At 38.2% G+C, this 13,505-nt stretch overlaps 1 protein-coding gene across 19 annotated transcripts in view; it reads left to right on the top strand.

The window, feature by feature from the left end:
• Nucleotides 1-12,867, top strand: part of ADGRL2 (adhesion G protein-coupled receptor L2) — a 191,478-nt gene extending 178,611 nt beyond the window's left edge. For 4 of the 19 annotated variants that reach the window (XM_082265143.1, XM_082265137.1, XM_082265138.1 and 1 more), the window contains 5 exons: nt 5,645-5,773; nt 6,157-6,253; nt 7,598-7,726; nt 8,420-8,437; nt 11,345-12,867. In XM_082265143.1, coding sequence (XP_082121269.1) covers nt 5,645-5,773; nt 6,157-6,253; nt 7,598-7,726; nt 8,420-8,437; nt 11,345-12,099 — 1,128 coding nt within the window. In that variant the 3' untranslated portion in view covers nt 12,100-12,867. Of the gene's footprint in view, nt 1-5,644; nt 5,774-6,156; nt 6,254-7,597; nt 7,727-7,927; nt 8,010-8,419; nt 8,472-10,455; nt 10,495-11,344 lie in introns of all 19 variants that reach the window. The other 15 variants (XM_082265140.1, XM_082265139.1, XM_082265136.1 and 12 more) reach the window with 10 other exon arrangements.
• Nucleotides 12,868-13,505: the final 638 nt, after the last annotated feature.

Here is a 13,505-nt window from a genome sequence, read left to right as displayed (position 1 = left end):
GTCGGGCAAGCAAAAGCCCGCCCCCTCCAGACCTGAAGATAAACCATCCAAAGCCTGAAGGTGCGCCCCCACCCATAACTGGGGTGGGGGGACGTCTTCGCCGGTTCCCGGATCCATGGCTTTCCAGAATCCCGGACAAATGGGTTTGCGAAGTCATAAAGTCAGGGTACAAGATCGAGTTTCGATCTCTCCCACCGGCGCGATTCTTCCCTTCCAATATCCGACTATCTCCGGATCGTCTAGAAGATCTGCGGAGAGCAGTCACAGATCTACTACAACAAGGAGTGGTAGTCCACGTTCCTTGGACAGAACGGTTTCAAGGGTTTTATTCAAACCTGTTTACAATACCCAGGAAAGAGGGCAAAGTGCGTCCAATTCTGGACTTAAGAGCACTCAATTCTTTCGTCAACATAAGAAGATTCAGAATGGAGTCCATTCGCACGGTAGCAGCCTTCCTGCATCCAGGGGATGTCCTAGCGTCCATAGACATCAAGGACGCCTATCTTCACATTCCCATTTTCGCAGGACATCAGCGTTTTCTACGCTTTTCCGTAGAGGAGAACCACTATCAGTTTGTGGCGTTACCTTTCGGTCTCGCCACGGCTCCGCGGGTCTTCACAAAAGTGTTGGCCCCAATGTTGGCACTTCTGCGCCAAAGAGGTATATCGATTCTAGGTTACCTAGACGATCTTCTGCTTCATGCAGAGTCTCCTCAGACCTTGCTACAAAACATAGAAATTACTATGATTTCTTTACAGGAATTCGGGTGGCTGGTGAACCAGCAAAAGTCCTTTCTGGTTCCCACCCAGAGGCTCGAATATCTGGGTCTAATTCTAGACACAGTCAGGACAAGAGTGTTTCTTCCGGTAGGGAAACTTCGAAAGATTCAATCAGCAGTCCAGTTGTTACTGTCCAACAGCTGGTCTTCCCTTCGGACTTGCATGAGGGTTCTGGGGTTGATGGTGGCTTCATTCGAAGCAGTCCCATTTGCCCAGTCCCATACCCGAATTCTTCAGCAAGAGATTCTCCTCAGATGGAATCGGAATCCGGAATCCCTGGACAATCAGATACGATTGAGCAAACAGACCAGAGAGTCTCTGGTTTGGTGGCTTCGGTCTCCAATGCTCAGCCAGGGAAAGTCATTTCTGCCAATATATTGGACGATAGTGACCACGGATGCCAGTCTATCCGGATGGGGAGGAATTCTCGGTCAATTATCTGCCCAGGGACTTTGGTCCCCGGAAGAATCCAGATTACCGATAAATGTATTGGAACTGAGAGCGATCAGACTTTGTCTGATTCACTGGACCGAGCAGCTCCAGGGCAGCCCGGTTCGGATCCAGTCGGACAATGCCACGGCCGTGGCTTATGTCAATCACCAGGGGGGCACCAAGAGTGTCCGAGCGGCCAAAGAAGTGGCTTGCATTCTTCGCTGGGCGGAACGATTTGTTCCAGCAATCTCTGCGGTGTTCATTCCGGGGGTGGAGAATTGGCAGGCAGATTATCTCAGCCGTCAGACCCTGGATCAGGGGGAATGGTCCCTCCATCCAGACGTTTTCCACCAGTTGTGCCTACGGTGGGGCACCCCGGATGTGGATCTGTTGGCATCACGATTCAACAGGAAAGTTCAGAGATTCGTGGCTCGCTCCCGCGATCCTCTAGCAGAAACCGCAGACGCACTGATCGCCCCGTGGGGGCAATACCAGCTAATATATGCCTTCCCTCCTCTCGCGTTACTGCCAAGACTTCTTCGCAGGGTAGAGGAGGAAATAATCCCAGTAATCCTGGTAGCTCCGGACTGGCCTCGTCGAGCTTGGTACGCCGACATGGTCAGACTGGTGGCGGACGTCCCGTGGAGACTTCCTCTCAGAGAGGATCTACTGTCTCAGGGACCGATCTTCCATCCTGCTTTACGATCGCTGGCTTTAACGGCCTGGCTATTGAGACCCAGGTGCTGAAGGACAAAGGTTTGTCAGCTTCAGTTATTCCTACTCTAGTTGAAGCAAGGAAAGCGACTTCCAGAAAGATTTATCATCGTACATGGAAGTCCTACATTGCATGGTGTGAACCTTTGGGGTTCCGTCCTCGGTCTTATTCGATTAGTCGAATATTGGCTTTTCTGCAACAAGGGGTTGAGCAGAAACTGGCCTTGAGTACTATCAAGGGTCAGGTCTCAGCATTAGCCATCTTCTTTCAGAAGCCTTTGGCTACTCATTCCTTGGTGCGGAATTTCATCCAGGGGGTGCGACATCTGGCTCCGCCAGTGCACGCGCCGTTACCCCCCTGGGATCTTAATTTAGTGTTGTCGGTTCTTCAGAAACCTCCCTTTGAAGATATTAGGGAGATTCCTCTACCCACGTTGTCCCAGAAGGTGGCCTTCTTGGTGGCTATTACTTCTGCACGCAGGGTGTCAGAGCTGGCCGCATTATCTTGTCGTTCACCATATCTGGTGGTTCATAGAGATAAGGTGGTTCTTCGTCCGAATCCATCCTTCCTACCAAAAGTGGTTTCAGAATTTCATCTGAATGAAGAAATTGTATTACCTTCCCTGTGTCCTAAGCCCAGTCATCCTCGGGAATTTGCTTTGCACTCCTTGGATGTGGTCCGGGCGATCAGGGTATACTTGAAAACGACAGACTCGTTTCGCAAGACGGATTCACTTTTTGTGATCCCAGATGGACCCAAAAAGGGGTTGCCTGCATCTGCCGCGACCATTTCCAGATGGATCAGACAGACGGTAGTGCAGGCTTATTCTATTAAGGGTCGGGAGCCCCCGTTCCCTGTTAAGGCGCACTCCACTCGGGCACTTAGTGCGTCATGGGCCTTTCGCCATCAGGCGTCAGTGGTCCAGGTGTGCAAGGCGGCTACCTGGTCGTCGGTGCATACCTTCTCTAAACATTATAAAATTGATGTAATGGCATCGTCTGATGCCTCATTTGGCCGCAAGGTTTTGCAGGCCGCAATTTTAGGAGACCAGTGGTCTACCTCGAGGGTTTTTTTCCGTTGGAAAATTTTTTCTTTTAGTCTCATTCTTTGTTTATAATGAGCCTTTAAAACTTCTAGTTTGGCACCGGTTGGGCCTACTAGATTGGATTTGATTTTGTCAATCCCACCCCTCATTTGTGGCACTGCTTCTGGATGTCCCAGCTCTTGAGAATCAAGAAGACTACGTCTGTCAATGAGCGATAGAGAAAAATGGATTTTTGTAAGAACTTACCGTAAAATCCTTTTCTCTTAAGCTCATTGACAGACGTAGTACCCGCCCCTCTATCATTGAGTTGGGTTGGGTTAAATTCTCTGTACTGCTTTAAACAGAACTGATTCCCTGTAGCAGAGAGAGGGAGGATATACCCTCAGGGACTGCCCCCTAGGGTGGAGCCAGAACGTTTTGTCATTCTGCCTAGTCCTACTCCTGCGGAGACAACATAACCCAGCTCTTGAGAATCAAGAAGACTACGTCTGTCAATGAGCTTAAGAGAAAAGGATTTTACGGTAAGTTCTTACAAAAATCCATTTTTCCATTTTGGATTCAAGTGCCTAAGCTTAGAACAAGAATTCTAGGACATATTTGAATTAACCCCAGGAATGGTAACCCAGTCTCTGGGATTGGAATCTATTCCTCCATCTCATTGAACGATGGTGTCGCATATTTTACTGACAGCACACCTAACACCTAAAAAGTCCCAGATATCGCAGGGGTAATCCAATCAACCCACACCCATGGTACATATGAGGTTCTCCCTAGTATTGGGAAATACAGGGGTATCTCTGAAATATGGAAACCTTGGCAAAAGTGGTCCTCAGGATGCTCCAGCTTTTGAGGATTTTCTGACTGTACCTCTTTAGTGAGTTAATTTGTTTATTGTTTAATGTTGCATACCTTCCATTATTATGGAGAAGTTATATATGGGAATAGTACACTTTGTAAGTTCCTGTATAATATGGAGTACGTTGCTCTAGCTGTGCGCTCTTTTCAGGCTTTGAATGTTATACTTCCTTTGTATTACATGTTTACTGGATTCAACATATGTATGTTTCTGTTTCTTTTCGAAACGTAAAAATCAATAAAAAAAAAAAACATTGAAACTAAAAATTAGGTATTAGTGAGTGAGAGAGCTTAGTTCTGCTTTAAACAAATTCAATGTAGTTCTTGTAAACTTTGGGAATTGATTGCTCCACGGTACCTGTAGCTACAGAGGTTATTGGGGGTTAGTTTAAAGCTCATGTTCTTTTTATGTAGAATATTTGAGTTCATTCAATCAGATTAATGCGGCGCCAGAGGGGATATTGAGATACCTATATTGCAGTGACGGTATCAAAGATAAACCGTGAGAAAATAAAGTGCCAGTGCTAAATAAATAAAGTGACGATATTCAAATAACACAATAAATTCCCAATGGTAGTGGTCCAAAAAAATATTAAAATCAATAATATAAATATTGTGCCAAGTCTATAAAGATATCTTCAGTGCTGTGCAAAAAATGCAAATAAGGTGCTGGTGCTCCAATACCACACGTCACTCCGTGTGTAATAATGTAAATAATAGCAGCTCTCTGGCTCACAAATTATAATGAGCCAGACTCACTGTGTGCACTACCAAGGTGCTTGAATAATGAAATAGTCACCTCCTCCTTCTCCTCTCACAGTGCAGGGATACCGCCCAATCTGGTCAGTGGATAGTATTTAGCCAGACACGCTGTGTGCACTACCAGGGTATTGGGGGTACTAAGAACGTCACCACCTCCTTCTCCTCTCTCAAGGCAGGAATACCATGTATAGAAGTAAAGACACAGGCTCCTAGTGATCTCCGTTTTAAAATTTATTCAAATAAAGAGTACCAAATAGTAATGAAAACTCACATTTCAAGGCACTAAGCCAGTGCGGGCATGACAGGCAGAGATGCGTTGCTGCGTGTGTGAACAGGCTCCACCCCCGTACGTGTTACGTCGACCAAACGACTTCGTCAGTAGGTTGTCTGTCCTGTTGTGTTTTTCATTTTACTGGGGCCTGAAATATAAAAATTGTCATAACAAAAAGCATTTTTTCATACTAGTCAAATTCCAAAAAAAAATAAAAGAACTTGATTTCTGTGGCCTTTTCAAATGCTTCTCTTTCAGACACTTTGAAGACAGAAGAACCACAAGCATTGTTTTTATATAGCTTGACTTTTGACATTTTGGTGTCTCAAAACTAAATTCAGTTTCATGCATTCGGTTGCCTTATAACGTTGCTGTATTTTCCATTTTTAAATTATTTTGTTTCGATTTTTTTTTTTTCTATATTTGGAGTGTCTTAGAAACTTGGACAGCTTTTACAATCTCATTTGTGTTACCGCATGTCATTTGTCTTGTTGTGGTCATTTCTACTTAAAATATCATTTCTGTAAATCTTTGAATTGCAGTTGAGGCAAAAGTTTAGTTAATGAAAGAAACTTTTATGTTTTATTATGACCCTGGAGAGCTGCTGTTCAAGACAGATGCTAATTAAGTTCTCTAAGAATATCAGCTGCTACTTTTGTTGACTCTACTACAGTAAATCAATGGTCTGGTAAACAAACCCATTAAAATTGTGCTAGATTAAAAGACTGGTTTTGTATTTTTCTTCCCTCCTACATCGTTTTAAAAAGCCTTTTTTCTTTTTACAGGTGCGCAAAGAGTACAGCAAGTGTTTCAGGCACACCTACTGCTGCGGAGGTCTTCCAACCGAAAGCCCCCACAGCGTGGTTAAAGCATCGACGACAAGAACCAGCGCTCGATACTCTTCCGGCACCCAGGTGACAAAGAAGTCGACAGCATTTTTAATTAACCTTATTTATAGCTTCCCTTTAGAGATTCACAGTTGAGATACACTAATTGTCTTCTCATTACAGGGATCTAGATGGCAAATGCATGTTTTGCTGTCTTTTTTTTTTTTTTTTACCCAAATTGATAGTTTAAAATATTTCCTGCAGTCCTCCAATTTTTATTTTTTTTTCCACCTCTTAAACATATTTAACAGTAATCAATTAGCATGCCCCAAAATTTTAACTGCAGCTACTCTAATTGAAATATGATAGATACTTTCAGCTAATTGCACAGTATGCCAAAACTGCCATTCATGCTGGCCAAAAATTCAAGAACTAATTTTAGGAGGCTTTTTTTTTTTTTGTGCTCACAGAGTCGAATCAGAAGAATGTGGAATGACACAGTGAGGAAGCAATCAGAATCATCTTTTATCTCAGGTGACATAAACAGTACGTCTACCCTTAATCAAGGTAATTAGCCACCAGTCTTTTTCCTTTTTATATTTCTTTTAGTGCTTATTTTAACATTTGTACCTGTGGTCGTACAGTGGCATATGAATATTTTCTAACAAAGCTAAATATGCTAAATTAACCTTAATTTGATATTAAGTGACTGGCAAAAGCCAGGCAGGAAAATCCGATATATGGACTAAATGGAAATTTTGGACTAAAACTTAAGAATTACAATTTTTTATAAACTAAAATCTCAAACTATAGTAGACCTATAATTTATCCGCTTTATACTTTAAATTTGACATTTTATTTTCCCTGGAACTGTTTTGTTTCCCAGATTAACTATAGATGCTTAGCTTTTTGTTATGTTTTGCCTGTTCTTTACAATTTTGGTGCTTCATTGCGTGCTAAAACAAATTTAACCAGTAAATTTATGTTTCTGAAACTGAAGCATTAAGTTCTCTAGAATGCCTTGCAACAATTACTAAAGATGATCACCCAATAAAGAGTAAATTGTATTTTTTTTTTCCCACCATCTTCTTATATATTCTGTTGATATAGATTTAGATAAGTTTTGTTGTTGTAACATATATTTTAATATTGTCAATCGCAACTGCTTACATTTACATTTTAATTGAATATATTGCTCTTGTACAATATGTTGCTGCTTCTTTTTTTTTTTTGTTGTTTATTCTTTTTGCCCTCTTACTGTTTAAATGTGTGCTTGGGATACTGTCCTCCTGCAGCATGCCGTCTTTTGCATAAACTATGTATAGCTTTTTTTTTTCTTTTTCTTTTTTTTTATGGCAGAATGTGTCTTGCTGTGCTGAAGTCTCATTTTGTTTTTAGTTTCTTTTTTTTTCCCTCTGTATTTTTTGTCATTCTTTTTATTAACACAGATGTTTCCATTAGGGATTGGCCCACTGTTAAAATATTCATTAAGCATTAAATTCCCTCATCACAAGCAAAAAGGTTTTAAGATTTTTTTTTTTTTTTTTTTTCAAGCAGATGCATTTTGAAACCTTACGTCATTTTCTGTGCTTTTAATTACCATTCTTGTCTGACAGTAATTTTGTGTAAAATATTAAATGTCAGTCTTAGATGATGTTTACTTTAAAGATTTTAAAAAGCACCTGTGAATTAAAAGAAAAAAAAACTGCCACATTTTTATTCTTCTAGATTTTAGCTGCTTTAACTATAGTCCCTAAATAGAATTACTTTTAACTAGTGAAGGGCTGTAAAAAAAAAAAAAAAAAAACCTACTGAAGACTTTTTTTAATTTTTTTTTTTTAAGGGGATATTGAGGGTTCTGAGCCAGTACCACAAGAATTGATTAATTTATTTTTGTTTTCTTTATCTTAGGAATGACTGGCAATTACCTACTAACAAACCCTCTTCTTCGACCCCATGGCACTAACAACCCTTATAACACACTGCTCGCCGAAACTGTTGTATGTAATACCCCTACTGCTCCTGTGTTTAACCCACCAGGTGTGCTTCTACTTAATTCATTTGTTCTCTGTCACTCACCACATTCTTTAAACATAAAACCTGTGGACATGCAGTTCTTTTTTTTTTCTGTCCTACATATTAACAGACATGCAGCACTCCCTATGCCGGCCTCTTAAAACTGCACTATAATATAGCGATGTTACTAGTATTTACCTATAATTATCCATGTTTTCAACACAGGTGGGATAAATCTTAATATACTATTTCAGGACTGACATCACAAGGTCCAAGAGTCCATCTTCAAGATATTTATCCCGTAGAGGTACAACTCTCTATCATACTAAGCACGGTGATTGCTTGGCGGATCAGGATTAGGTTATTTGCTAGCAAGTGACCAAAAAAAAAAATGGCAGCATACCGGCATGAATTATAGTATAGTGCAGCTTTAAGCTGGTTGATAAACCATATTGTCTATTGTATCATTAGACAGATTTTTTTATTTTTTTTTTAATACCTAAAACTAAATTTGTGCGTTCAAAGTTGTGTTATTGTTATATGTTTGTTGCTTATTTAAGTATAAGACATTGAGATATTCTTTATTCAATGTTCTGCTACTGTAAATTTCATAACACTTAATTCTATTTTAACGTCAGTCTGTCCTATCTGTTCTCTTGTTTTCCTTTTTTGTTTTTTTCTTTCTTTTTTTTTTTCTTTACTTATGCTTTCCTCTAGCGAACTACAGAGAGACAAGTATGGGAGTAAAACTTAACTTTGCCTATCAAATGTAAATTTTTTCAGCATGGTTTTTAAACAGGCACATTTAAAACATAACTATCAATCATGAAATAACTCAGCGGGCAAGTGGTTCACAATCTGTATTCAAAGACATAGTAATATTAATTTCAAATTGAATCTGGACTTTTTTGTCTACATTTGGATAACAGCAATGGATATACTGCAATCTCAGTTGGTAATATATTTGCAATGCTGAAATAATTTGCTGTTTTAAAAAAAGAGTGCTGTCAAGCAGAAATGTTTTATTTGCTTATCATTTCTACATTCCCACAGTAATCTTGCTACAGGCTAAGAAAAGTCTTCAAGTGAATTACCTGATCAGAAGCAGAAAAAAAAAATCTGCTGTTCAAAAATGATAAAAAAAAAAAAAGAATTCTGCTGTGCTTTGATGCAAGTATATCAGAGAAAAACAATTTTCCCACATTTACTTGAAAAATAGGGAAAATGTTATTTTTATTTTTTTTAGAAAATTTTTATCTTTTCAAAACTTTGTACATGTGATCAGCCAGCAATTATTAGAAATATCATAGTTTGATAAGTTTTTGTACACCTTAAAAGCCTGTTTAGCAACACACATGAATTTTAGTCATTGATTTTGCACACCTTGAAACTGCACGGCGCAAAGTGATATTTCATTTTATTATCAACTTGTTTTTTTTCTATGTTGAAATATATTCTCGAATATGCCTCATGTCATGGATACCTCATTTAACAAATAAAAGAAAAATTTGTCAAAATTAAAAAAACAAAAATAAACCTTGGCCAATAAATCCAAAATACAAATTGATCCATAGAAAAAAAAGTATGTACAATTCTCAAGGAATTGTAGAAAAGAGTATAATTTGATATGTGATTGGATTATTTACTGGTAATATTATAGGTATAATTATAAACTATTTGGAAACCATTTGGAGAAAATGGAATAAAACTTCATTTTTTTTCATTCTTTAATTTTAAGTTGGAAAAACTTTTGCCATCATATGTTTGATTGCATGATTTCATTAACATCCTTAAGTAGCCTGAAGTAATGGCTAATTTACATAGTCCCATTACTTTCATAGTTTTATTAAATACATTTTAGAATCCTTAGACCAATGCTTATATGTCTTAGAACATTGCAACTGTCTTTTTCGCAGGAACTAATTTGTATTGTTGATTTATTGGCTCATATTAGGCTGCAGCCTTAAGCATGATTCCCAACAGCAGCCGCACCCACCCATTGTCCCATTTTCCTCCAAATCTTGCATACAATGCAGTAAAGTCATATTGTACAGGCTGTTTGTAAAAAAAAATAAATATATCAATATATTTTTTTTTTTTAATTCACCTTTTTTTTTCTCTTCATATGTCTGTTAATCAAATGGTATTCATCTTGATTTAAAAAAAAAATATTTTTCATTTTTTTTTCTTTGTATTTTGATTTTTTTTTTCTTGTATTTAGAAAAAAAATAAGTGTTTCATACATCATTTTTGTCTACATGAGCATGTTTCCATCAGGACACCATCACACATGCAGTAGACATATTTTTTTTTTCCTCCCCCCCCCCCCCCCCCTCCTTCAATTTCGTACGTGAGACAGCATGTCAGAGACATCTCCTCATTCTACATCCAATATTTATTTGGTTAATTTCTGTGAACCATGCTTACAGAAATTCCTGGCATTTCTGCATTTTGACCTCGGTGCCCGATGCTCACCCTGGGCTTTAACTCACGAATTGCCCCACGTTGGGTTCATTCCGCACTATCACTGTGACCGATGCAGACTGCAGGGCTGCTGGCAAAGTCTTGACTCTTTAAAAGCCTGGGGCTGCTGCTGGCGCATAGAATATGAGCAATCTATATTACATTAACCAGAAACAAAGGCTGTTATTGCTAGTAATCTCATTTGCTGAACCCTTGCTCTGAATAAGTTGCTGAGAATCCTAGTAATCCATCTTGTGCAATAAATCATTTTACTTTCTTTTATATATCAGCTACACTTAGCCCAGATAGACTGAGCAGACAGCCATAATGTGAGTGGTACACAGTGAGTCATTCCACCTTGCTCTATCATGTTGTGGATGATGCTTGTGGGACATTTTTGCCTCTAGTGTGAAAGGTGGCTATCTATGTTCTTCATAACGTCTTTTTGTATTTGTCCATTTTTTCCATTCTGTCCTTTTTTTAGTTTGTTTCCACACCCCAGATAAAAAATTTAAAAAAAGGAACCGTTAGAGACATTGTTGAACTAGTTGCTTGCCAGTTTGTTGATTTTGATTGTACATCTGCTTATAATTTGATGTATACATATTCAATTTTTTTGTATGTATTTTTTATTTTTATTTTTTTTTTAACTAGTGTCGTTTAGGACAAATCATTTAATGAAAAAAAAAAAAAAAATTATCAACCAAAGTGTTTGCATTAGATATGCAAGAACATGGAGTGAACACAACTAAAACTTGACAACTTGACTTGTTTTGGTATGGTTCCCAAATTATTCCCCTGCGAGGTGTGCAATTAATTACAGATGGGAATGTCAGAGAACGGAGCATTTTACATTTTTTTTGCAGGTTCCTTTACATATTTTCTGCTTTTTTTTTCTCTAAATTGTTTCAGCACCTTCTAAATTGTTACATAAATTTTCTAAATTGTTACGTAAAATTTCTAAATTGTTACGTAAAATTTCTAAATTGTTACGTAAAATTTCTAAATTGTTACGTAAAATTTCTAAATTGCTACGTAAAATTTCTAAATTGTTACATAGCAGCTGTGATATTGAATACTTTGTCCTAGACTACATTAATACTTTTACTATACTAAAGACCTAGACGGGTTAAAAAAAAAAAAATGTCATCTAAACGGTTCCTGTCTTTTCTTTTCCAGGACATTCACTGAACAATGCCAGGGATTCAAGTGCCATGGATACTCTACCGCTAAATGGTAACTTTAACAACAGCTACTCTCTACGGAATGGGGACTACAGTGATGGAGTACAAGTTGTAGACTGTGGACTAAGTCTGAATGATACGGCATTTGAAAAAATGATAATTTCAGAGCTAGTGCACAACAACCTGCGGTGTAGCAGCAAGAACCACAACCTGGAGCGTTCCCTGCCCATCAAAACTGTCATCGGGGGAAGCAGTAGCGAAGATGATGCGATCGTTGCAGATGCTTCCTCCTTAATGCACGGCGACAACCCGGGGCTGGAGCTCCACCACAAAGAACTGGAAGCACCGCTAATTCCACAGCGGACTCACTCTCTTCTGTACCACCCACAGAAGAAAGTGAAGACCGAAGGGACGGACAGTTATGTGTCACAGTTAACCGCCGAGGCTGAAGACAATCTCCAATCCCCAAACAGAGACTCTCTCTACACTAGTATGCCCAATCTACGGGACTCTCCATACCCAGAGAGTAGCCCAGACATCGAAGAGGATTTATCGCCCTCAAGGAAGAGTGAGAACGAGGACGTTTATTATAAAAGCATGCCAAATCTTGGAGCTGGACACCATCTACAGATGTACTACCAGATAAGCAGGGGCAATAGCGATGGCTACATTATACCCATAAACAAGGAAGGTTGCGTCCCCGAAGGAGATGTCAGGGAAGGACAAATGCAACTAGTCACAAGTCTTTAATATAAATTTTTAGGAGTACAAATGGCTCATGCAGGTATTAAAAGACTCAATTTTGTTCAACTGAGGCCACCTTATTTGTGATCGGCAGCCTAGTAAGACTCACGCTGCTCTCCATTGTGTAGGAGAGCGATGGACTTTTTTCAGTTCTGTGAATTTTTTTTATAAATCGAAAATGGGGGGGAAAAAAAAAAAAAAAAAACTTTGTATATACACAGAGTATACTTAAAATATTTGTTACAAAGCAAACTGGTACCAACACGGTATTTAAAATATCTGCTGCTGCTTCCGACCGGACTTTGGGGGAGATAAAAGTAGCAAATCGGCCATTTTGTTCAGCAGCTCTGGAACCTAGTTTGTAAATATGGCTGCCAATTTGTGAGGCCTGCATTGTATTATATACAAGATGTAGGCTCCGAAATCCTGTGGGATAGTTTTACTGTACCATGCTGTTTCTGAATAGTCTGCAGGATTTTTTGGTCATTTTTTTATTTTATTTTATTTTATTTGTATTTTATTTCCCTTTGCAGGTCACTGCAGATTCTATCCATTAAGGCAACGATTAAACAAACATGTCTAACCACTAGCAATCAAGCCACTGGCCTTATTTCATATGTTTCCTCAACTGTACAATGAACTGTTATCATGAAAATGGCAAAATAAATTATATTTTGTTCTATTGCTAGGGTGAAATACATTTGTGTCCAACTTGAAGTATAACTGTTGATTTAAATAATTTTGAAAGATTGACATAAAATATTGTGAAAAATATCAACTGCACAACGCTTTTTTTTTTTTTTTTTTTTATAAATATATATATACACGCTTGTTCTTTGTGGTAAAAAAAAATGAGATATCCTGATTTTTTAAGGAAAGTTGGATTCCAATCCCTTTTTTTTGTTTTTGTTTTTTTTTTTGTTTTTTATTTAATGCCAAATTAATTTTTAAAGAGAAAAAATAATTTTCTTATATATTCAGGAGCCAATATTGTCATTAATTGCACAAGTTTGGTGAAATCTGGCATATTGTTAAACAGGGACCATTGGCACTAACCCTAAAACAACTGGTGCCTGACCTACATATAAATATATATATATATTTTTTAAATAACAGTCCAGATTATTACTCCAAGACCTTTCTGCCTATGTTTAGCCATTAATTTATTTTATAATTAAAGCAATGTGTACATTTTCAGTGAAAATTTCATTTTTTTTTTTTTTTTAAACCTCAGCTGTTAATAAAAAGCCCATCACTAATATTCAATGTAAAGATTAACACCTGTTTGACAGTAAATAAATGTGAATTTTTTTTTTCAAAAATGTTACTGCTGTTTCTATGGTTTGTAGGATTTGAGACAGTCTGATCCGAGAGCCCTTTACTGACTTGCTGTAGGGATAGTGATAAATGAC

The sequence above is a fragment of the Pelophylax lessonae genome (assembly GCF_965119305.1).
Source record: "Pelophylax lessonae genome assembly, chromosome: 8".
NCBI lineage: Eukaryota > Metazoa > Chordata > Amphibia > Anura > Ranidae > Pelophylax > Pelophylax lessonae.
Note: the sequence above shows the minus strand (reverse complement) of the source record. Positions and strands in the feature narration are given on the sequence as shown.